Source organism: Rhamphochromis longiceps, linkage group LG14 (genome assembly GCF_057381845.1).
Source record: "Rhamphochromis longiceps isolate RC_006_pf linkage group LG14, R_longiceps_female_GT1.1, whole genome shotgun sequence".
Taxonomy (NCBI): Eukaryota; Metazoa; Chordata; class Actinopteri; order Cichliformes; family Cichlidae; genus Rhamphochromis; species Rhamphochromis longiceps.
The window spans coordinates 5498176-5523932 of NC_140570.1; the positions used below are offsets into that span (position 1 = coordinate 5498176).

Sequence of the window (25757 nt, forward strand, 5' to 3'; positions counted from 1 at the left end):
AACAAGCCGAACCCCTAAGGGCTGCACCCTCTGGAAATGTTTCGTCTTGGCTTCTGCAACGCTTACTTTTCTATTTCAAATGAGCAACAGTAAATTTGCTCAGTCTTTTATATAAGGTTTTTAAAGCTGTGGGGTTAATTTTTTAACCAACATGAGCCGAGAGGCAGCACTGGCTAGCTAGCAACTTCATAAAGTGCTAAACTGCAAGAAGGCACAAAAACAGTTTGAATGAGAATAAACATTTACTCACTAAATCAGTGGTGATACGCTGATTGACATATAAGAAATGTCAACAATACAGGTTTGCTCAGCATATTTCAGAGAAAAAAAGGCATGCTATGAACATGTGGATTGATCTGTGCAAGGGATGAGGAAAGCAGTGACATGGCATTTTCAAACCATATCATTTTTTCCTTCCGCTGAAGAGAGACTGCCTCCAGACGGGAAGAAATAAAAGCATGGATGACTGTTTCGAGGTGCCTTGAAAGAAAAGATTTCACTCTTGCCAGTTGCCTTAAATGATAAAAACTGGACTTCACCACTGCTCTAATTTGGCTGTCCAATTTAAAACCAAGGTTCAGTAATAACAGGTTTAAAATAAACTTCCAGGGGTCCCAAATCAACAGAGGACTCACAGTGCCCACTAGGTCCAAACACCAACACCTCTGTTTTCTTTTCATTAAAATTTTAAAGTTTAAAGCCAACCACACTTTAATGTCATCTAGACATGCCAAAAGAGGTTTGATGGCGATGCCATCCTTCTGCTTTAGTGGCAAATAAATTTGGCATTCATCAGCATAACAATGAAAAGCAATCCCTTCCCGTCTAAGGATGGAACCCAGAGGCAATAAATGTAATAATAATTATTGTTAATAATAAATAATAATGAAATAAAACAAAAGAAAATGACCATACCATATGGTTTCATTTTCAGTTTTGAGGGCATTTGTATGAGCTGAGATGCAGTCTCTCAATCTAGTCCTTTGTTTTTGTCTAAAAACAAAAACAAAAAGCAAATCAAAAATTGATTAACTAATTAATACTTTTAGTTGTACTATGCACAACTGGGTGACTTATTTTTTTATATACAAAGGTCCAAAAGTAGTATAAACTCAGATAATGAAGTAAAATATAAAGCATAGTGAAGCAACAATAGAGAGCGGTGTAAAAAGGGAAGCTCAAGTAAAGTAGGTAACTGTGAATTTAACCTACTTAAGTTATTATTTATTAGATCTTTTATTAGATATTTGCACACAAAGAAGGCAACAGCACCACAAAAACATTCAGGGGGTTTTGTGACTCGAATTAACTGAGGTGACAAAACAAAAACCTGTGGACTGAATGAATAAAATACAGAATCTCTATGCACCAATGGCACACAGTACAATAATATATTTTGAGATCGTATATGAAATATCTAGGAGTATATCCATCCACGGTGCATTCTAAAGTTTGTCATATTATATAGATAGCACAGCATGGGGATTTAAAAAGAATGGGCCTGCAGGTCAGAAGTGGATGCAGTTTGGTCCACTCAGCTTTGCCAAGTGTGACAATTGCAGCGAAGTAATTATTCAGTTTTCAGTAAACATGATGACACCATTACTACACAGGAGATGAGTAATTTGTGATTTTATAACTACAAGGATGTAAAATACTGCTGTTTTGTTGCAAATCTGGTGTTCAGTGTCCAAAATTCACATTATATGATCAAATCAAAAGGGAGGCTGCCCATAACCAAGCAGGCCTGAATCCAGACGAAGACATTGTCTTCAGTCACATCTTCATCAGCTGTTAAATCTTTACTTTCTTCAAAGTTAAGCTCTGTCCACAGGATGGCCTTGGTCACTTCTATTTTTGTTCATTTCCATCACAAGTAAACATAATGTGTTCTCTCAGAAATCTGTAAAATATAGCAAATGTCATAAAACACAATGCAATGCAAACCACAATTAATTTTGTAAATTGTCTATATTTATATGCTAGAACATCTCATTAACAACATAAATAATGACTTGAGCTTGGCAAGAAGACAATTCTTCAGCCAGAAAGGATTATAAAAGTGAAGTGAGACAGCCATCACAAATAGTATGTTTTAAACGTGGTCTTTAATATGAATATAATTTTGTTTAAAAAAAAAAGTATCTTGTTAACAAAATTGTTAGCAATTAACAATTTAAGATATATTGTTCATTATCACCAGGCTGTCACCTGGTAAGAATGAACCACCAGAGCATTTAATCACAAGAATATCTTGTAGACATTATGTATACAAAGACATAATGAGGGGAGCAGTCCATGAAGGACTTAATATACCTTGGTCAATGGACCTAAATCTTCAGAGAGTTCTCTTGTGAAGTAACTAGATTCCGTGCAGCATTGACTGTGGCCAGTAGGGTCCTACAAGACAAACCCAGAGTCAAATCTAGATTCCTTTTGATTTTTGAATGCACTTGAACTGAATTGAATTAAAGATAAACTGTTGAACTGGGCAAGCCTACTAGCAACTTCAAATAATGTCAATCCAAAGACAGTGAATCATTTAAATCATATAAGTATCTATCTATCTATCTATCTATCTATCTATCTATCTATCTATCTATCTATCTAGATAGATAGATAGATAGATAGATAGATAGATAGATAGTAGGGGTGCAACGATATTCGTATCGATATTGAACCGTTCGATACAGTGCTTTCGGTTCGGTACGCATATGTATCGAACAATACAACATTTGTAATTTATTTTATCAATTTTCCTTCTGGCGATGCTGTCTGTGTTGAGCGCTCAGTGAATCTGTGTTCGACTACTCCGCCTAGGCTGCACTGTCCAGCGCAGATCCACTGAGCGCTCAACACAGACAGCATAGTCAGAAGGAAGAGCGCAGGGCACCTCCCCCACCCTCATTCAGATCTGCCGTTTGGAATTATTTTGGTTTTCATGTGACGTATGACCCTGAAGGTAAGCGAGTCATGGACTAAAGTAAAACAGTATGTTGGATGTGCCATGCAATGCTCAATTACATTGGTGTGAACTAGTGTGTTAGCGCAGTTAGCTCGTTAACGTGTTGGCCGTCTAGCCCCATGCACGGAGCGATCGGCGGTAGCTCGTTAACGGAGATTTGCCGTGTTGTGGCGTTAAGGTCATTTCAACGAGATTAACCTGAAAGCACTAGTGGGAACACGACGAATATGACTGCACATTTACGCCGACATCATCCTAGTGCAAAGACAAGTGGAAGCAGACAAAAAAAAGCAAGCATGCTACTAACTTTAGCTGAGTCATTTAGACAGCTGTTAGCACATGATTCTCCTTATGCTGCTGAGAATATAGCCCAGAAGAAGCGGATAGTATAGCTTTTATTTTGGAAAGAGCCATTTCTCTGTAATAAACTCTCTTTTCCAAAGATGAGTGATTCCTCAATCAGATACAGGGCTCGCAATATCGCTAGCCCGACGTCCTGGAGCTAGCGATTTTTTCAGTCGGGCTACCAAAATCTATCTCTTCCCTGAACGTCGGGCTATTGTAGGAAAAATATATGTCAATGCTTTTGCATTCTTTCAGAAATGTAGCTGGGTAATTATGTCATTGGCATCGGTGAGCCACTGTCAATATGTGACATATTGAAGTCGCGTTTGAATTTGCGCTTGTTTTTTTGCTTTCACTTTACAATCGTGCGAACTGTGTATAGAGAGCAACAGCACTGATCTGTGAGTGATGATAATTTGTGCACCAATTCCTCTGACATCGTCTTATTAATCGTTAGCTTACTATGCAAACATGACAAGTGAAATCTCCCGCAGCTTAAACATGTGAGAGGTTGATCGCGCAGAGAATCGCTGAGCTTATGTGAGTGAGTGTGTAAAAGCATTTCAGTTCTGCTGAGCCAAATAAGACAGGTCAGGGTGAAGAAGTGACAGCCAAAGAAAAGCTTACCACAAAACGGAGAAGTTATGACAAATCAGACTATAAGGCAAAAAGAAAGTGCAGCTTTATGGTTTCATGGACAAAAGAATTTCTGTGGCTGCGATATGACGAGCTAAATAACCAGGGCTGCACATAAGTGGTCCGCAGGTGCGCATTCGCTGTCAAAATAAAAAACACGCACAAGGGTTAGGGTTAAATTTAAAAACTGTACTTTTGAGTTAAAATATATATTTATAATTTTAATAAATGACAAATTAAAAATGCATGAACATTTTTTTGTATCGAAAAAATATCGAACCGTGACACCAAAGTATCGAACCGAACCGAACCGTGAATTTTGTGTATCGTTGCACCCCTAATAGATAGATAGATAGATAGATAGATAGATAGATAGATAGATAGATAGATAGATAGATAGATAGATAGATAGATAGATAGCTTGTCTATAAAAGGTGTCTTTAAAAGCTGTCTGGACTCCTGGTGAAACATTTGCCCAAACACCCTGGAGAGGACACAGGCACAGGAAAGAAAGGTGAGTAATCACATCTTAGTCACTTCTTTGCACCACATTATTTTTAGATTTTCACACACTTGCATTAGTTCTCCTTACTGGTAAACCTTATTTGCTCTCAATCCCAATTCCTTTCTCCTCACAGACAACCACCACATTTCTTGATGAGGAGCAGCTGTGCGGGACCTGGAACAAAGGCTACCAACTGATTTTAAAATACGCAATAAATATTCAATAAATAATTAAACTTCTTGTGTGCAAATGTTCTTCATGTGCAAATCTATGCTTACAGTGCGATGCTAAATAAAGTGCTAGATAAGGTGCTTTTAATAAAGTGAAAGGTGTGCTCCTAAAGTGCTATACAAATTATAATATAAACAGTAGTAAGGGAGTCCTCTTCCTTACAGAGGCCAATGACTAGAGAGTGATAGAACCACTATCCAGGATGAAATGACAAAGATCCATGAGTACATCAGGAAGATGGCAACAACTGATCGTCTGCTTAGTGAATACCTCAGGCAGCAGAAACCCGAGACAGAAGACAAGCAAGTACAAGAACCATCATAGAAAAACATGCCCCTGCATGGTATGTACCACTAGCAGATAGAAAACATAGCTGATATCGAGAAATCCTACCAATGACTGAACAAAGAACAGAGGTGGGACCAAGTCATTGTTTTGCAAGTCTCAAGTAAGTCTCAAGTCTTTATCCTCAAGTCTCAAGTCAAGTCTCAAGTAATGTCAGGCAAGTCAGAGTCGAGTCTCAAGTCACTGGTGTAAAAGTCCGAGTCAAGTCACAAGTCTGAAACTTTGAATTTCAAGTCCTTTCGAGTCTTTAAAAAAAAAAAACGAAAAAATAATGTTGCAGTTATGCTAAATGTAAATATTAGACCATGTAATTTTAAAATCTGTGTTTTTCTCAACACATGACAAAATAGTGAACTTAGAAAATATACACAAATTGTGAAATTGCACCTCTTTAAAATGCAGCTCAATTAAACCTAGCTCCAAGAATAATTTTCACCGACAGTTCTGAGATAAGCTGCATGTTATTCTTGGATGCGGTTGTAGGACCGGCTTTAAAATCGCATGACAAAAATATCATACACATAAAAAAAAACTGTATCACCAACGTAGCCTGGACAACATTTGCTAGTTAGATGAAGTCAGCTATCTCATCTTAGCATATTTATATGCATATTTATAATTATATGGTTCTTGGAGTGAGTGCATACACTCATGAAGTTTAGTAACTTCCGGTCACTGCAACAAGCCCAGGTACAGTTTACCGACAGATGGGTGCAGGACCTTGAAATGCACCGTGTAGAACGAAAGACCATCGTACGTATCATAAGTTTACCAGTCTCACAAATTGTCGTCATAAATACACATTCCTTAACCGTTTATTAATATGACCTTTGAGCTCAACGGTAATTAATTAGTAGTGGAAATAATTTCTGGTAGCATCACAGAAATGTAGCAGTGACAACAATATTGTATGCTGTAATCGTACTGGGCAATTAGTGATACAAAAAACCTGTTTTATCCTGTGAATAAAAGTATATGTTTTTGTCAATGTACCATAATAACAGAAGCGAAACGCAATATTGTGTCAGGACAATTCACTATTTATGCACAATAAATAAAGGAGCATAGCGCGACAATTTCTGTTCAGCGCCAGACTTGCTTGTAACCTATATCACTAATTATGTTATGAAAATGACGTATTAACTACTAAAAAACACTGACCTTCGTGTAAATGCTTGGAGCAGACTAACCTGTGAGCTGGAGTGTTCTGGGACGTTATATTTGATCTTTGAATGGCTGCAATCCAGGCCATCCGTCGCGTCTTTGTTACTTCGGAAACATGGCTTGAACAATTTCTCTTCAACGACGTAATCCGATAACAACCGATCTCTTTACCCGTCGGCTTCCCGTGGCTGTCATGCGACCGGCTATTGCAGTTAATAATACAACGGCTTCTTGACATTTTTGTGTTTCTTTTTATCGCTGTATAACTGATTTTAATTGAAAGCCTGCGTGCGCTAGTACCGCTTGCCACGAGTTCCCAGAATCCTTTGCGGTTCTACCCGTGAATGACGTCACATTTTCAATCTCTATATAATATGCATGTTAAATTTTATATTTGGGGTAAAATATCAAGTCTTTTCAAGTAAACCGGTTCAAGTCCAATTCAAGTCGAAGGTCATTGGTGTAAAAGTCCAAGTCAAGTCACAAGTCTTAGAACATTTTTTCAAGTCAAGTCTAAAGTCATAAAATTAATGACTCGAGTCTGACTCGAGTCCAAGTCATGTGACTCGAGTCCACACCTCTGACAAAGAAGGACTAAAAGATAAAACAGTCATGGCAACAAAGGAACAAGTTCTAAGCACAAGTTCAATAGATGCTCGGTCTACCACACGAGGCAAAACCCCAAGGTGCAGACTGTGCAAAGATGCCTCTAAGACAATCCAGCACATAACAAGGGTGCAAGATGCTAGCAGGCAGTCTGACACAGTATACAGGAACATGGACTGGAAGCCCCAAGCTCAAAATGGCCCCTTAATAGTGATTGACTGATCATATTTAAGATAAATTTATTGACTTATTTGAGGAGGACTGTAGAAAGACATCTAATACACATTGACGCTTTTGATTGAAGTTAATGAAGTTAACTCACGAAGATTGGAGATAACTAGTTTGAAAATGTATCTGCAGTATACTTATTCTAGTAACCATCTGCATTAATAATACCTCTACAGATGGTTATGAATATTTTTTTCTCTAATGGTTAAAAATTTATTTGTGAAGAAATTCATGGAATGCTTGGCTGACTCTTGGTGACCCTGGCTACAGTGGTGAAAAGAAAGCTTTGGTTGTTCTCAATTTTTTCAATCAGTGATGAATGAGATGCCACAGCTTTACAGAAGGCTTTTCTCTAGTAGAGCAAACTATGGTTCCAGGCTATCTAAAGATCTTGCGGGACACCATTTCAACTCAAGCTTACTTACATCTACTTTCAAGCGCACATTTGAGAGTTAGAACAGTTCTTTCAGTGCAAAAGAAGAATAAAATTAAAGTTAACAAAAAAGAATGTATATAAACAGAAAAAAATTTAGGATATATATATACAAATGTGTCCATAACAGCAAATACAATTGTTTTCATGTTGATATAAATATCAATTGTAACCACAGTTGTAAACATGAGATGACTAGAGGGAGGGAGAGTACCACTGAATATCATTTAAATTCACATCCTTCTGCATTTCCTGTTAAAGTAAGGCATTTCTCAGTAGTGATACATTTAGTCTCCAATACTTGAAATGCTTATCTGTTCCCAAGCTTATTTTGTGTGTTACGGTAAATTTCGAGGTAAATTCTCCTGGGATACATGGGACAAAAAAAACAAACAAAAAAATTGCTTTCTCTGGGATGACAGTACAACTACCAGTGTTTCTCCCTCACCCCCTAAAATGGCTTACTTTTTCTGGATATGTGTTCTTTGTCTACAGGTAGTCTATTCAGTTCTTGTCCACTTTTAGAGTTAAAGCCTGTCTGTATTAGAATTATCCCTTTACGTTACTCAGCCAAAAGAGAAGTGAGTTTTTGAAAGAATTGTGGGTAACCTTTGTTAGGTACATATAGGTTAAATGCAGCCACTCTTACATTCTCTACTGAGTCCACTATCATACCAAAGTGGTCTTTATTGTCTTTGACCAGATCCTTCACTTTGCCAGTATACTGATTTGTTAAAAGGAAATACATCAGTAGATAATCTAATCCAAATACACAAAATCATGGGGTTTCTAAGATGGCATACGAAATTATAATATTAAGAAATAATTTTGGTAAATAAATTAATATTTTCACGTGTTAGAATGTTACGGGGCGTGGTCTGTGGCACCGCTGCGGGGAGGCTCACACACCGGAGCTGCATCAGCTTACCACGCCTTCCCTGCATTAAAGTCTGTACTGGATCCTGGGTGTTTGCTGTTGTTGTCGTTGGGGTGTGTGGCTGGCAGCTGAAAAACTGCAGCCGTGTGCGTGTAGTTACAATAACCGTAATAAAGAAAAGTGTTAAAAATGTGCAATATGTGGTCGGGTCTGCCATGTGTTGTCTACATAGAACCAAAAACTCTTTTAGACGCATTAGAGATTCAACGGAAAATGCTCTAAAATTTTGACTAACGGGAACATTTGAGGAACATTTGAATAACTTACTCAAGTTTGTGGACACAAGTTTGTGGACACAAACTTAAGTAGAGTAGGTCCTGAAAATGAATGATGATGAATGAATTTTTGTTTTGTTAAATGCAATAAAAAAGTTAAATGACAACAGCATTTTTCTTTAATTGATGCATATCCATGCATATACTTTGGGCAACTAAGGTGTGAGTGTGTGAATGTTGAAAAGTGTTTAGGCATAGTTGCATGAATGTGTGTGTGATTGGGTGAATGAGGGACTGCTTTGAGTGCCTTAGTAGAAAGGCACAATGTAAGTAAGGTCTGTTAAACATGTAATGCAAGCAAAATTGCACATTTAGAAACATCTAAATATTCACAAAGCATTACTAGCTTTGCAAATCCCATTAAATACCACCTTTCTAGACATTATGATGACTCAACATTTTACACTGCATGCCATGTTCTCACACATTCATGTCTAACTTCAGTAAAACAGTGAGGTCCTACCTGTATCCTTACGGTTTCTGGCATTTCTGCGACATAACCTGAGTAGAAACCAGAGTCAGCCTCCTCTCTGTCCTGATTATACTTTGTGGGTTTTCTTAGAGGAGCGTCCTCCCAGTTCTTTATGCAGTGGTGAGAACAGTCTTCATGGAATAACAGAGGAGAAATGCCTAACTGCAGGAGAACAGAAAGCAGTTCACCCCTTACACACTACGTGTTATACTATATTTGTGTGACTGTATTGATATGATTGTACTTGCCTCTCTGTAAAAGTCTCTTCCTGCAATAGATATAGCTGTAAGCGAGACTTTATCCCCACTCTGTCTAATCTTTCTAACAATGTCGTCATGCTCCATGGACTCAATAGGTTCCCCATTGACAGCAAGCAGCAGGTCTCCATCCTCCATTCCTGCACCCTGAGCTGGACTCCCCACATCCACTTCTCTCAGCACATGAACTGCAGGGTCACAGAAGATTATTATTAGATTTATTACTGTTTCCTGAAATATATTTATATATTCCTAACTTTGAGAAATATATGAATTGATTACATCTGGATTACATCTTGATATACTTTGTATAGATAGTTAAGCCTGGGCAAGGCTTAGCTCCATCTTCCAAACAGCCTGTCTCGCCCACCCAGCAGTGAATTACAGTAAAGGAAACAAAAGTATGACTTCTAATTCTGATTAGTTGGGCAGCTGACAGTCTGCCCTCCAAGTGTCCCACTGCACACTATCCTAATGAGATCGAAGATCAGTCATCAGAGGCATAAAGAAAAGCAACTTTTTTATAAAGTTGCTTTAGTGTTTAGTGTTGCTTTAGTGTTGCTTTAGCCATTTAGTGTTTTCTGTTTTTAAAGTGTTGAACGTAGGAATAAAAGCATTACAATAATTGTAATATTAAACAAAAGTACCAGACAAAATAAAAGCATGAATAACAGTACAAAACACAATTAAACATGAGTTAATAAAATCAACATGTCACCAGTGGGTTGAAAGCTAAGTAGAAGTGGGTCTTAACAAGTCAGTCTAATGTGTAATTTCCACAATTTGTGAGCTGCAATGGGAAAAGACCTGTCCCTCTTGAATGTCCACTGTGTACTTGCAGATGGTGAACTGAACTAAGGGCACAGGAAGGGAATACAAGTGCATTAGCTCAGAGAAGTAGGATGAATTTAAGGGCTTTAAGAACCAGAGTAATATAGTCTCTCTTATATGTTCCAGTTAAAAGTCATGTGGCACCAGCTGCAGGGAGGACTGGCTAGCACCAAATGGACTGGTTCTTGTATAGCGCTGTTCTACTCTTTGTAAGCATTCAAAACCCTATAGATGGCCCTGGTAGATGACCTGCTCTTCCTCCTGTGCTACAGCAACCTCCCAAACACAAAGAGATGCAGTAATCCAACCGAGCTGTCATAAAGGCATTATTTTAAAGTGATCTTTCAACACAATGTTTTTGTTTTATCTTTATCAGTTGCCTCAGCTGAAAGAAACTGCATTACACCACTGCACAGAAATCCACAGTAATTTTAGACTTTTAGACTGTCACATCTAAAATTACTGTCTAGGGTCCATGTGTACAGGAAAAAACCCAACAGTGCAACAGCAGGACCAAATACAATAACCTATGTTTCATTATAATTCAGTAAGTTCAGAGCTGTCAGTGCTTTTAGTTCCTCAAGACACTCAGTTTGTATGCAAGTCTGTATAAAGTAGACATCCTTCCATATTCACATGAAGAGGGAACAAAGGAAAGCAGTTTTGTGCTTTCTAAGAATGGAACTGAAGAGCATCAGAGAAAAAATAACAGAAAAAATGGCAGACGCCCAACTACTGAGCCCTAATTATATTCACAGTATTCATTTACTGTGTCTAGGTATTTGCTAGTTTAGCTTAGCTCGTAGCTGGCTTGCTAGCAACATGGCTTCTTCAACTGTTCTTCCTGCATCTTCCTGCTCAGTCTGTGAGATGTTTAGCTACTCTTTGGCCTCGTTGTACAATACTTGAATTAAATAAAGCCTGTTTACTGCTCTGAAGGTCAGGATCACTGAATTGGAAACCTGGCTCCGCACCCTTGAAAATCCCTATAGCCAATCTAACTTCAGGCCAGGAACAAACTCTGTTTATTGGCAATTCTGTTCCAGGTGCCAGAGCAGGTGAGACTGAAGGAACCCTGAAGTTGCTGGCTAAATGTAAAGGTAGATTTTGTAAAATTAGAATTCATGTTGGCAGTAATGACACCTGGTTACATCAATCGTAGATCACTAAAACTAATATTAAATTGGTGTGTAACTTTGCTAAACAATCTCAGACTATGTATTTTTCTCTGGTCCCCTCCCCAATCAGATCAGGAGTGACATGTTTAGCTGCATGTTCTCCTTAACTGCTGTCTGTCTGAGTCGTTTCCAAAAAACAATTTGGGTTTTATAGGTAAGACCATTAGGTGCAACAGTATCCTTCCCACTTTGGACAGAGCAGCTCTAGGTTTCTCAAAATATGGCCAAATTTATTAAACCTGCCAAAATGTGACTATCCAGAATTGGGACCAGGAAGCAGACTTACAGTCTTACACATCTCTCTGCAGCTTCTCTTCTCCTGTCATCAAACAATTTAAGCATAAAAAAATCCCAAAGAAAGAACAATAGAATATCCACAGCTGCGCCAAAGAGTAAAACAGTTGAATGTGGATTATTAAACATTAGGCCTCTCTCTTCTAACTCTTCTAAGCTTTTGACAGTGGGTTGGGAAGCTTGAAAAGTCACTAAATATGGCACACACCTCCAATGTAGTGATGTGTCGGTCGCGAACAAAATGGCTCTTGGAGCCGGATCTTTGACGCGAACGACACGAGCCGGCCCCTTATCGTGAGCTGGCCACTTATTGCGAGCCGTGTTTTTTTTTCTTTTTCTTTCTCGCACTTTTTTTTCGCTTCACTCAGCATGCGAGCCTTGTGCTTTACACTGGGATGAGGGGGGAGGGGCGGTAGTTACACTCAGTAGCACAGGAACAGAGCAGGAGGGAGAAAGAGAAAGACAGCCAGGGACAACAATGTCACATTAGAAAGGTATAGTAATCATCCACAACTATTTTCAGTTGCGGATGATAAAGGATTCAGAAAGTTTATTCATGCAGGTCCATATGACAGAGAATGTGCATGTTCTTTTTGTTTTCATATTATAATTTATATTTAATTGTGTTGTGGTTTGCAGTGTTTTGTGTTGTTTCACTTTAAATTTTTTAAAGGAAAAAGCTGAAAATTTAAACAGTTAAAAGTTGAAATGTGAATAGTTGGTTTTTGTATTATATGATTTATTTATTACATTTTATGTGGAGTGAATAAATAAAAGTATATTTACAGTGGCCCCTACAGACAAAGCACGTACAAACTCCGAAGGACGTACAAACTTTGAATCACGTAAAAACTCCAAAACACGTAAAAACTCAGAAGCACATAAAAACTCAAAACACATACAAAACACAATAGAAGTGCTCCAGGATGCTAGGTGCAGTGTTGAGCTTTTGTTACCTAGTGGCTACACAAGCCAGCAAGTACCAACAACTGGATTTGGTGTGTGGTAATAACAGGTAAATGAACATTTTTTTAAAATTATTTGAATATATATGAGTGATTGTGTATAAATACACAAACAATACACATATGCTTTCAATTGTGTAATTTAAGTGATCTAGGTAGCTCTGTTTTGGAAGTTCAGTTCATGCTAGAAATGTGCTTTGGAGTTTGTACGTGTTTTGTCTCTAGGGGCCACCACACATATTTATATATAAACATATATAAATAAAACCACTTTTTTGTACATTAGTAATTCCTTTTGTGCATAATTTTTTATTATTGTTAATAATAAATTAATTAAAGCAACAAAACAACCTGAAAAACCGGTTCAGAGCCGAAAGAGCCGGCTCTTTTTAGTGAGCCGAACCGAAAGAGCCGGTTCTCTAAAAAGAGCCGGAAATCCCATCACTACTCCAGTGTGAAGAAGGCTTTCTTGTTATGTGATTCTTTTCATGGAGTATTGCAAAATGACGCCACAGCACCCCCTACAAAATTTCTGAGTCTAAAATTTAGCAGCCTGATGTAAGATATCAAGATGTACAAAAAAGTCTCTTGGAGCAGTGTTCCCCATCCAACAGAAAGTCAGCCATTTTCAATTGAACATGTCAACGTTTGTTCACAGTTTTAAGGCCTCGTACTCTAATGAACATATCCTTGGAATTTCACCAGATCAACATAATCTGCGCTGAGTGGAATCAAGAGACCTCAGTCATGTTAAAATGCGAAGCTTTTCACGTTTCGTGAAACGGGTGGTCGTGGCCGCACGTCGAGTTTCAATCATTTGCCAAGAATTACAAAACTGCTATAACTCAAAGACACATTGTCCAATCCCTCTCACACTTTACAGGCACTATGACAGTCGTGCCTCAAACGGACTGATGTGCCATTTGTCAGCAATGGTTAGAGCGCCACTTTGTGGAAAGAGGAAGTGTACAAAAAGCTAAAATCGTCATTGATCTAGATGACATTTTGACTGGTGGTGCAATACATTATATGCTTGAGTGTGACATTAGATTGAACGGTAATCTCCATCGCCACCTGTTGGGCATGGCTGGGTGCGAGGGCCCTTCCAAAGCTGCTTCCAGCTTTAATTGGATTTAGGATTTTTGGCTTTTTCTCTGCTCATTTTTGTCTTGTTAGAGTATATATTTTAGAAGATTTCGATTTCCATTGTATCCTACTGGACTTGGCTTTCTCCTATTGGGTTATAGCAACACGGAAGAGATAAGGACAGCGGTGGCAAAGGTGTCCTCATATTCTCCAGTGTTTTTCTTCTCAAAGATTAGAACAAAATCAGCATTAGCTTAGAGTAGGTTAGTTAGATAAGTATCATTTAAGTGCCCACCCCCGCCCCAGCTGGGGTTCAGCTTCACAAACCTTATAAACCAGTCAGGCCCTGCCATCTGTTTCTCATCCCATGGTGTTTGATATTATCTGTTACTGCGACTTGATAAGCAAGCTTTCTGATGTCCTGATGCATGCTCAATCATCCAGGTAAGTAAATCCCCAAAAGTTGATTCTGTTCATCTGGATGTAGCGATTTCAGTGGGAGAAAGGTTTTATCACTGATCCAAGTGACTTCATCAGTCTCAGCTGACTGCAGGTTTCCCCAACCTTATACACAGTACCTTTGCACAGTGACTGAAACTAGCACCACTGATGAACAATGGACTGTCAAGGTCAGTTTCTTGATCATTAATATGCAAATTGTCATGACCATTGATCAACAAGACCATTCATCATTGATCAATGGCCATGAGTACCATTCACAGAGAGTTGAAGAATGGCTGCAAGCAAAGCATTGTGAGATGGTGACAGATGTATCCTTGTGCCTCCCCTTTTCACATAAATGGCCTCCTTGATTCCCTGCTCAAACCAGCGTTCTTTCCTGTCCATGATGTCTACATCCTCATTATTGAAAAAGTGTCCACTGGCCCACAAAAGTTTTGCGAGATCTCGCAAAACAAACTCGGGATCTCGCAAAACTTTTGTGAACTCTCGCAAAACAAACTCGGGATCTTGCAAAAGTTTTGCGAGATCTCGCAAAGCTCCGTCTTAATTTTTTTTCTCCCATGTCCCCTGCGGGGCTTCGTACTATATAAATAAAGCTGAATTGAAATCAGTTCAATTGAAAATAAAGTGGGACCCTATATCCTTTCATAAACTTTCCATTAATATGTCTCTCACCTTTTTGTTGTGTGCTTGCCAGCTTTTCTTGTCTCAACAGGAAGCCATATCCATCACTTCCCTTCACCAGATTCATGGTCTTAGCTTTGTGGGGGAGGCTGCAGCTTTGTGCCACCACAGGCATGATGGGAATTTTCCTTCTGATATAGCATGACTCACTGTCACTGTCAATAACAAGCACTGTCACTGAATCCCCACTCTTCTTCACCTGAGGGCCAAACACACCAGACAGTAATGCACATTCAGTGTAACAGAGCACACACATCAATTCTGACTGAGAGAAGAGGATCCGTACAGTTCTGATGAGAGCTGAGTATCTGAGAGTGGACACCATCAGTCCATTAATCCAGATCAGTCTGTCACCACTGAAGATACCCGCTTTCTCTGCTGGACCATCAATAACTGTTCTCACCATATATTGATTCTTTTCACCTGTTGACACATCCACAGTCTGTCCACAGTCAAAATCTACTCAATAATGCTTGATGAAAGAAAAAACAAAACTGTTGTATATTATAAGTAATCAGCAGAAATAATTAAATAGTTGCACATTTTGGGAACCATTAGATCACTTTTGTGATTTGATGGTTCTGGTCTATGTCCTAATGATACATAGACTAGAACCAGGGGAAACTGTTCATCTAAACTGAGTTTGAACTTTAGCACTGGAACTTCTTGGCTTTCTTGTAAAATAGTTAGAAGGTACAGTGACTTCAGGGGAGCTGTTTGTGATTGTGAGTAGTTAGCACTTGTCACAGATAGTGACAGCAAAATAAATACCATCGACTGAGACAATAGTCATTCCTAGGCCATGCTTTGGCTGTTTTTGGATGTGACATAGCCTGGGTCGAGACCAGCGATCCCCTTTGGTGGCATTGGCCAGGAATTTTAGGTCCACGCCCATAGACACTGCCTGGAAAAAGGAGAAAGGAGACATCTGCAAGATTCTGTGACCCGAAATATGTGGTTCTGGATTCATTCTTCCAGAATCTAAAGTTCAGAACACCCCCCCCCCCCGCAAAAAAAATCATAAAATTAAATTATTCATACAAACATTATAAATTGATTTGCATGATTTACTGAGTGAAATAAATATTTCTTCCCCAAGCAAAACATGACTTGGTACTTGTTGGTGGTGGTGGTTGGGGGGGGGGGGGGCAATCTTTGCATTTAGTTATAATACTTTACCTATGTTGCCATTAGATGTACCCATTATGTGGTATGGTGAAATAGGTTGATGATGAAAAGCTTAACAAAGTCTGTTGGCGTTTTTTTGTTTAGTTTCTTTATTTAATGCTGTCACACTTTGTTTTGTCATTTAACTAAGAGCTTTGGGTTTCTGTCCACCAAGACCTTAAGATGCTTGTAATTTGAAATTTCTGCAGAAAGTGGGTTTAACAGTCAAATGCAGAGCAAAATTAATGCTGCAAATATGAGGATCTAAAGTAGGTGTCTTTCAGAAATAAAGTTTCAGTACCTTGACTAGTTTAAACAGAGAAATAAAAACCCTTCAAAGATACATACCTGAGTTAAATAAAATGGCGTCAGTGGCTTGCTAGCCTCACGTTAACCATAAATTGTTATGTAAACAACATGTAACTGTGCAATGATGGGACCACTGTTTCAATTTGTGTTTGTTTTGTTTTTCCATGTTATCCCTCGTTGTTAAGCACCTTGTAAAATTTCTTCTGATAACAGAGCTATAACCCTAATGGAATAGCCAGGAATCAAATCTCCAATCTTCCAATTGGTAGAGGACTAATTGTTACCTCCTGAGCTAAGCTGCCAGAGATGAAATGTTGAAAATTTGGGAGGGGAGGGGGGCTAAAGTAAAATATAGGACTAAAATATAGATTTTCAGAAGCCTCAACCTGTAGTTGATAGTAAATATGACATGTGAGCCAAGAAGTGCTCACCCTTTAATTCTTTTCTGAGGCCGTCTCTCAAAAAAAAAGAAAAGAAACTGCCTTTGTGCAAAGGTTTAAAAAAAAATTCATACACTTATACACACATCTGCAATGTTAACTTTAATTCCTCAGCAATTAACAACTATTTCGGGAGAGGTTGGAAAGTTCCTCATCGTCAGTATTGTCAGTATGTGTAGTAGCATTAGAACATTAGATTGTTGCTGGCTGTCACTGTTTTAAGAATAGCTGCATTTAGTCTTGATCTAAATGATGTTAATCACTGAGCATTATGATCACTGGTTACCAATAAGACATCAGATTTGAATAAAACATAGTTGTGTGAAAGATCAGTTCTCATACCCATTCATACTCTTCCCTCTTCAGCACCAGAAGAAATAGGTGTAAGCCACATGACTGGATCTGTCTCACAACCTGTTAGATAATTGCAGAGAGATAATCATAGACACATTATAAACTTACTCTTTTTCTGTATGGCAGAGTCATCCATTAAAACAGTTTAAGCCTGTCCTAATAATGTTTTTATCAATTATTCCATTTTACTTCAGACTGAATTTCAAGGTAGACCCTACAATAATACATAAAGAGAAAAACCCAACAATCATATGACACCTTATGAGCAAGCACTTTGGTGACAGTGTGAAGGAAAAACTCCCTTTTAAGAAGGAAGAAACCTCCAGCAGAACCAGGCATAGAGAGGGGTGGCCATCACCCAACCGGTGAGAGAAGGAAGAAAGGATAGAAGACATGCTGTGGAAGACAGCCAGAGATTAATAACCTTGTGTTGCTATACTCAGGGGGTGGAGCAGGGTATCACCTAATTGGAAACTTGTTGGTTCAATTATTCGCTACACCAGTATGTGTCCAAAGTATCCTTGGGCATTGAACCCCTGGTTGCTCTCCGATGCATCATCGGAATGTGAATGCTAGATACTTTAAAAAGCACTTAGGTAGAAAGAGAAAAAAAACTGCATGAGCCGTGGGGCATGTTTTATACACGTATCTATCTACACATATCACTTATACCTAAGTGGTTTCTAAAGTATCTAGCATTCACATTCCCTTTACATCCACTCCCCAAAGCGTCTCAATTGGATTTAGATCAGGGGAACGTGCAAGATGGTCCAAAAGAGTGATGGTATTCTACTGGAAGAAGTCCCTTGTCCTGCAGGCATTGTGTACTGTATCATTGTCCTGTTGAAAAGCCCAGTTGTTACCACACAGATGAGAGCCCTCAGTCATGAGGGATGTTCTCTTCAACATCTGGACATAGCCAGCAGCTGTTTGACGCCCCTGCACCTCCTGAAGCTCCATTGTTCCACTGAAGGACAAAGCACCCCAGACCATTATGCTGCCCCCTCCACTGTGGTGCATAGAAAACATCTCTATCTGTTTGTCATGCCAGTAATGTTGGAAATCAGGACCATCAAGGTTAAATTTTTCTCATCAGAGAATGAAACTTTCTTCCACCTTTTAATGTACCATGTTTGGTGTAAAGTCCAAACGGTCAGTTCTGTGGCGTTCAAGGAGACAAGGCCTTTGAAGACGTTTTTTGTTTTTGAAGCCTTTCAGTCTCAGATGCCGTCTGATGGTTATGAGGCTGCAGTCGGCACCAGTACCAGCCTTAATTTGGGTCCAGGTCCAGTGTCTTGACGGACAGCCAATTGGATCCTCAAGCTCAGTGCTGGTGAAATTTTCTACTTGACATTTTTGTTCCATAACCCTCAGGATCATTTAAGAAATTCCAAACGACTGTCTTACAGCGTCCCACCTAAGCAGCGATGACGCACTGTAAGACACCCTGCTTCTGCAGTTCGACAACCCGGCCACGTTTAAAAAGGGAACGTTTTTTGGTTTTTTTTGCTTTTGCCATTGGAACGTCCTGACAGTGTGACTACCTGAGAATGGGACAATGAATCCACATTTTTGCACAGAATTGGCCTTTTAAAGGCATGTGGTCCTAAACTTTTGATCAGCTGTAAAACAGCCTGTTTCAATTTAATTCTTGTTTTCAATATATTGCATGGTCAAAAAATGTTTCTTCTTGTTGCATGCTGAAGCTCAACTTGGAACCTTGTTAAGATCCAACCTTGCAAAATATGATTTTTTTGCCATTTTTCAAGTGATCTTAAACTTTTGATTGGGATTAACTAATATTGACCTCTTACATACCCATATGGAAAAGATATATATACATCTTATAAAGTTTGTGTCTGTCTTGTGTGAAACTTATATGAAAAGCATACAAGAGTGAAAACAGATATAAGGTCCCTTGAAAAATTATATAAATGAAACTTGTATGTTTTGGATGCTTACTAAAACAATATATGAAAGTAATGAGAAAGTGGCCACTTTCATGAGTAAATCATATAAGCCTTATATGATTCACTACATGAAGTAGGCCACATCTTATGCAAGTCTTTTATAAGTTTTTACTATTTCTTTTCCATATGGGATAGTATGTGACAATGTCAAACAATGTCAAATAATATAGAATTTATCACATTCTAAAGGATGGAAAGTCAAGAAAAAAATGTAATTGCAGTACAGCAAGTATGCACTGTAAGAAAGGACAAGCTATTTTGCAGAATGTCTGTTGTTTTAAAAAATGCAACACACAGCGGAAAATCCTCACCATGAAACCATCCTTCCATTTTCTTGAAAGCAAAATTATGGTTTCAGCCACTCATAACCTTATCTAGCCAGGCTCTTTGCCTTTCTCAGCTGGTACGAGGCAAGGAGGTCGTCAATACTCAGGTTTCACATCTAAACAGTTGGACAATTCAGAATCACTAACGATACTAAAATCCATGCCTTTGGCAGAAGGAGAGCATGCTAACTCTACAGAAGGCCCCTAGGAGGCTACAAACACCTGCTTGCTGTGAGTAAACATTGCTTGCTTTGAGTAACACAACTAACCACCATTGTACCCACTATCATATTGCACAAATTCTAGATACTAACCCTACTAAAATCCATGTTGACCACATATTCCTCATTCACCTCCAGTACTCGATCTCCATCCTTGAGGCCACTGTGCTCTGCAGGACTCCATGGATCCAGATCTGTGATCTCAAAACCCTGGCTGTACATACACAGATGAAAGCCAAAGCTTTGGCCCTCTGAACGCTTCAGGTGGCACAGTCTCGGCACCACGCTTGGATCTGGCTTTGCAAACACAGGAAAAAAATCAACAACTAGTAGGAAGCGGGAGGGTATTATGAAATGTTTTGTTTGTAAAGATGTGTACATCTCACCAGGATCATCAGTCATGACCAGAGCTGGGTTGTCAATCCCTTCCTTTGGATTAAAGGTAAAACTGATGTAAGGAGATATTAGAGTCAATTTAAAACTCCAATTTTAAAAGGATACGATACAGTTTCATATAAAAAACTAGCACAGAGAAGGCCTGTTTACAGCAGAACATGCACCTTTTACAGAAGGTATATATGCATTTTCTTATGTTGACTATTTAACATAAGAAACACATCTAGTTACACTGATTAACAACAAGATTTATTATGTATAATATTCCTGTTCACTCCCAATTATAATATTGCTATACCAAATTGGACAATTCTGCATTGAAGTCCAATAGTGTCACCCATTGCAATGGTTAATGGACTGGTTCTTATATACAGCTATTCTAATCTACCTGAGCAGTCAAAGAGCTTTATACAACTTGCCTCATTCACCCAAACAGTTTATTATGCTTTTCCTACATAAGTGTTTTCTATCTAACATTCACACACTTGCGTGGGAGAACAACTTGGAGCTAGTGTAGCAACCCAGTGATATTCAGCATGCTGGAGCAGCCAGGGATCAAACCATCAACCTTCTGATCAGTAGATGACGTGCTCTATCTCCTAAGCTACAGCCACCCTTCACAGTCAATCTTTACATAGAGAAAGTGAAAAGTGAATCTTTGGGCTCCTCAGAGGAACAAAACAAAATCACTTCAATTGATTTCAATTCCATTTTGTTTGTGTTTCTCCAAATCGCAACAACAACCACCTAACGGTGCTTGAACCCAGTAGAAAAAGGTATCCTTTGAATATAGGTTACCACTCCTGGACTGTGCTGAGGAGAACCCCAGCCTCAGCATTCAAGTTTACCAAAAACCCACAGACACAGCTCAGTAGTCTTTGACTCACACCAAACACTACAACACAAACTTGGGGTGGTCAGGACTCTAACGCACCAACAGAGAACATTCCCTCAAAGGCAGAAGAAATAAATGAGGAAAGCACTTAACACATGGCACAACAAGACAAAACTCAGCTGAAAGGAGAAAGGCCAATCCTTTGAGGATGCCAGTGTTTATATTTTGAACACTGGCAGAGAAGACAGATGGTTTGAAAGCAGTAAAGGAGTCTATCTATGTCCATGATGAATGACCAACATCGAACACCAGTGGTGGCTTACAACACTAGCTGTCAGCCAACTACAATGTAATCTTGACATCACTGCCCTGTCACTTCAATCCACACCTTACCTCACGTGATCTTGATGGCTCACATAATGGGGCACTGGGGCAATGTTTCACAGATGGTAATCCATGATTTATTTTACACACTGGCTCATGTCATGTGATAATTTGCATATTAACCCTCAGAACCACCTCCAATGAGACATCTCCCAATGGAGCTTAAATACATGGGACTATTCATCAGTTGTTTTGTGACTAGAGATGGCTCTGACGAAATATCTTGAAAATGTTTTTAGACATTTTAGGGTAAGACTGAGGATGATATGAAAAAATCTGAAATGTTTAAGTTTTATTACGCACTCACACACATTAACTCTACATGACGGTAAAATTAAAATAAAATATTACCTTTGGTTATTACTGCGTTAAGTACTGTGTTTAATAATGGACTGTTGAAGTTTAACAGCAGCAACATTATTTATTCCAAATTTTATTTTAGTGTTACTGTCCATTGACTTGTGGAGAGAGATAGAAACACATTGTTACTAAATAATCATATAAGCTCAAGAAGGTGTCCGCCCTGTTACTCTTATAGTATAATACTCATAGTAAAATTACAGTAATGGTAACTCTTTGAACCCATAACAGCATGTTAAGAAGTAATGGCAAAAAAGGAATTTTGCTGAGGAGAACTCACTCGCTCACATTCACTTTTTTTTAGTTTAACAACTCTTGCCTCCACTAACATAGGAGGGGCCAGCCAGATACCAGTGGGGGGGATAGAGATGTTTTGGCTTCACTTGACTCAGGAGGTAGAGCGTCTACTAGTTGGAAGGTTAGTGCTTCAATCCCTGGCTGCTCAATTCACACGTTAGGCAGAAGAAGCATAGAAAAAGTCCTCAGGTGTTGTATAAAAACGAGTCAAAGTACTGCTATTCAAGAGACAGTCTATTTATCATTACCATTTGACAAGCTTTAGTCTCAGCAGGTGGACTAGTATTTATTTAGAGACAAATAGACAAATTTATTTAATTGCTGCATGATATTAAGGGTTTTCTGAATTGCAACAAGCAATCAAGTTGGAGACAAAAATCAGAAATAATGTATTTATTTAAGCACAACCTACAACAACATTTTGGGAAAAAAAGGCCGCTCATGTTCATCGCAAGGCATAAAAGATTCTAGTGGGTCAAAAGGAGAACTTACTGTGGATTTCTGTGCATTCTGGCCACCTGAAGGAGAAACAGTGACACAACATGTAGATACATCTGTCTTAGTTTGTGGATATAATGAATTCTCATTATATTATACACTTTTCAGGACAACCATGGCAAGCAGTACTTACCTTGTCATATCTAAAAACAGACATAAATAAAGACTTACCAAAGTCCCTCCTTTCATATCATACATTGCATTACATTACATTACCGCCATCCTGTGGTCGCACTTTGCTATTGTTGCTGTTTCAATCTGACTGGTGACTGTAGCTCTGTTATATGAGTGTGCCTGTCACCTGTTAACATTGACTGGAGCTGATTAAGCTGAAGGGCCAGCTGCTTTTTTTCTGGTGGTTTCAACAAGTGCATTGTGAAAACCTCTGTCCTTTCACAGTAAACTGGTAGAAGTTGGTTTCAGTTGGTTGGTAAAAGTAGAATGGGAGGCAGACACTTCAGCTTTCAGGCCTCTTTTCTGTTGAACCAGCTCCCAGTTTGGTTTCGGGAGGCAGACACCCTCTCTACTTTGATGATTAGACTTAAAACTTATGATAAAGCTTTGATACTGATAAATATAGTTTATCAATATTTGATGTTGATAAATAGAGTTCCCATTTTTGCTTGCTCTTTGGGGTCATCTGATTGCTAAAAATTTCTCTTTATTAGTGTAAAACTTGAATTGAATTGAATTGAATCACAAAAAGAAAAAGAAAAAACACTCAGGCACTGGGAGAGCATGTAGTGCCACTCAAAAAAAAAAAAAAGAAAAAAAAAAAAAGAAGAAGCCCCAACTAGGAACCTTCAAGCAGCAGCACTAACCACTCCACCACCATGGCTATTCTGGCTGTATGAGGTGGCCAAACAAGGCCACACATTATATTATTTATGGTTTTTTTTTTTTTTTCATCTATCACCTGCTATAGAAAGGATAACACAGATTAACTTATCTTAACTCTTTTTTTATCACTAATAAAAACCCATCATCAATCATTATAAAGTTAGATTCATGATAATTAGTGAATACAATTTTTGTCTACCCTCTCCTGTCTGCTCGTTTTGACATGTACATGCTGTACTTGTTTTGCCACTGCATAGCTGGAAAACTGCATAGTTTCAACTGCATAGAAGCAAAATTTAATTCAAAAAGGAAAAAATGCAATATATGTCAGTTGTGTCCGTTGCATTGTGGCATATGAAAGCATAATAAACTAATTTTTAATAAAAATGCAAGTTATTTCTCACATAAACATTGATTAAGCCAGTCACTGATTCTGGATATAGCATAAAGCGTGAAGGTCGGAATGTTGCTTGAACCCTTAAAACATTAACTTTTTTAATGTGCAAATGAGCACATTCTCATTCTCCGTTCTCTTTAATGCAATTCATTCATTATGTTTAAAGAAAGGGTAGTGGAAATGACCCCCCCAGAAACATGGTCTTTTGTGTCAATATTTCACAATACTCTTCAAATCCAACTTTGTGTGTGTAGGTGTGTGCACACACATGCGTGTGAGTGTGTGCTCACACACAAAAATATCCTGCCTGTGGATTTATTTTTTTCAAATAGTGAAAGGCAATGTTTAACCAGGAAGAACATAGCTGAAGTTAGTGTGTGGTTTTATATTGACAGCAATATATACCATAGCATTTTGAAAAACACAATCCACCACAATGATAATTATGCATAAAACACTTACCGTAAAAAACAAAACAAAAGTAAACTGGCTTACCATCACTGCTATGACATTTCACACAGAGGAATTATGCCGTAACTAAGGAGTGCATGTTTACACATTTGAATATTCAAATCACGAACAGTCATATGTTTGAGAAGCAGAAAATAAACCCTACCTTTTAAGGACCTCATGAAGTTCTGTGTGCTTGGCATTTATATCTGCTCAGACTAAGGCACTGTGGACGGACAAGGTTCACAACAGACAGATAATAAAAACCTAAGATACTGACTGCTTTCTGCTTAGCCATAATGGTTAAACATTTACTCCATGACACGCCTCAAGAGGTCTGTGTGCAGAGTGTGATGCATTGCAATGGAAAAGACAACATAATGCACCTTTACCACTCTGTGGCACTGCTGTTCACTGTGGAGGACAAAATAAAAAAAATAACTCAAACCAAATAAATAAATTTGATTATTCCAAAGCAATACATCCTGCAACATGTTTTCAAATAAATTCTTGATTATCATTATATTTTATTATATAAAATATATTTTATTATATATTTTATTTTATTTTATTATAAAAAAAAACACCCAGCACGCCCCTGCGGGCGGTTTATCCTTCAAGCTCGGGTCCTCTACCAGGGGCCTGGGAGCTTGAGGGTCCTGCGCAGTATCTTAGCTGTTCCCAGGACTGCGCTCTTCTGGACAGAGATCTCCGATGTTGTTCCCGGGATCTGCTGGAGCCACTCGCCTAGCTTGGGAGTCACCGCACCTAGTGCTCCGATTACCACGGGGACCACCGTTACCTTCACCCTCCACATCCTCTCGAGCTCTTCTCTGAGCCCTTGGTATTTCTCCAGCTTCTCGTGCTCCTTCTTTCTGATGTTGCTGTCATTCGGAACTGCTACATCGATCACTACGGCCGTCTTCTTCTGTTTGTCTACCACCACTATGTCCGGTTGGTTAGCCACCATCATTTTGTCCGTCTGTATCTGGAAGTCCCACAGGATCTTAGCTCGGTCATTCTCCACCACCCTTGGGGGCATCTCCCATTTTGACCTCGGGACTTCCAGGTTATACTCGGCACAGATGTTCCTGTACACTATGCCGGCCACTTGGTTATGGCGTTCCATGTATGCCTTGCCTGCTAGCATCTTGGACCCTGCTGTTATGTGCTGGATTGTCTCTGGGGCATCTTTACACAGCCTGCACCTGGGGTCTTGCCTGGTGTGAAAGACCCCAGCCTCTATGGATCTTGTACTCAGAGCTTGTTCTTGTGCTGCCATGATTAGTGCCTCTGTGCTGTCTTTCAGTCCAGCTTTGTCCAGCCACTGGTAGGATTTCTGGATATCAGCCACCTCCTCTATCTGCCGGTGGTACATACCGTGCAGGGTCCTTCCATGATGGTTCCTCGTCTCCCTCCTCTTTCTTGGGTTTCTGCTGCCTGAGGTATTCACTGAGCACTCGGTCAGTTGGGGCCATCTTCCCAATGTATTCTTGGATGTTCGTTGTCTCATCCTGGACTGTGGTGCTGACACTCACCAGTCCCGGGCCCCCTTCCTTCCGTTTAGCGTACAGCCTCAGGGTGCTGGACTTGGGGTGAAACCCTCCATGCATG

At 39.0% G+C, this 25757-nt stretch overlaps 1 protein-coding gene across 1 annotated transcript; it reads right to left on the minus strand.

Moving 5' to 3' along the window:
- Positions 1–751: 751 nt before the first annotated feature.
- LOC146653467 (Na(+)/H(+) exchange regulatory cofactor NHE-RF3-like) lies at positions 752–24384 on the minus strand. Its single transcript, XM_085379824.1, has 12 exons — positions 24310–24384; positions 22451–22476; positions 20073–20134; positions 19780–19979; positions 17158–17229; positions 15671–15803; positions 15186–15322; positions 14891–15098; positions 9391–9587; positions 9134–9304; positions 2317–2400; positions 752–1903 (listed from the first exon to the last, which is right to left on the minus strand). The coding sequence occupies exons 2-12, from the start codon at positions 22465–22467 to the stop codon at positions 1871–1873; spliced, it is 1314 nt and encodes a 437-aa protein (XP_085235950.1). The 5' UTR covers positions 22468–22476; positions 24310–24384; the 3' UTR covers positions 752–1870.
- Between the last annotated feature and the right edge of the window lie 1373 nt (positions 24385–25757).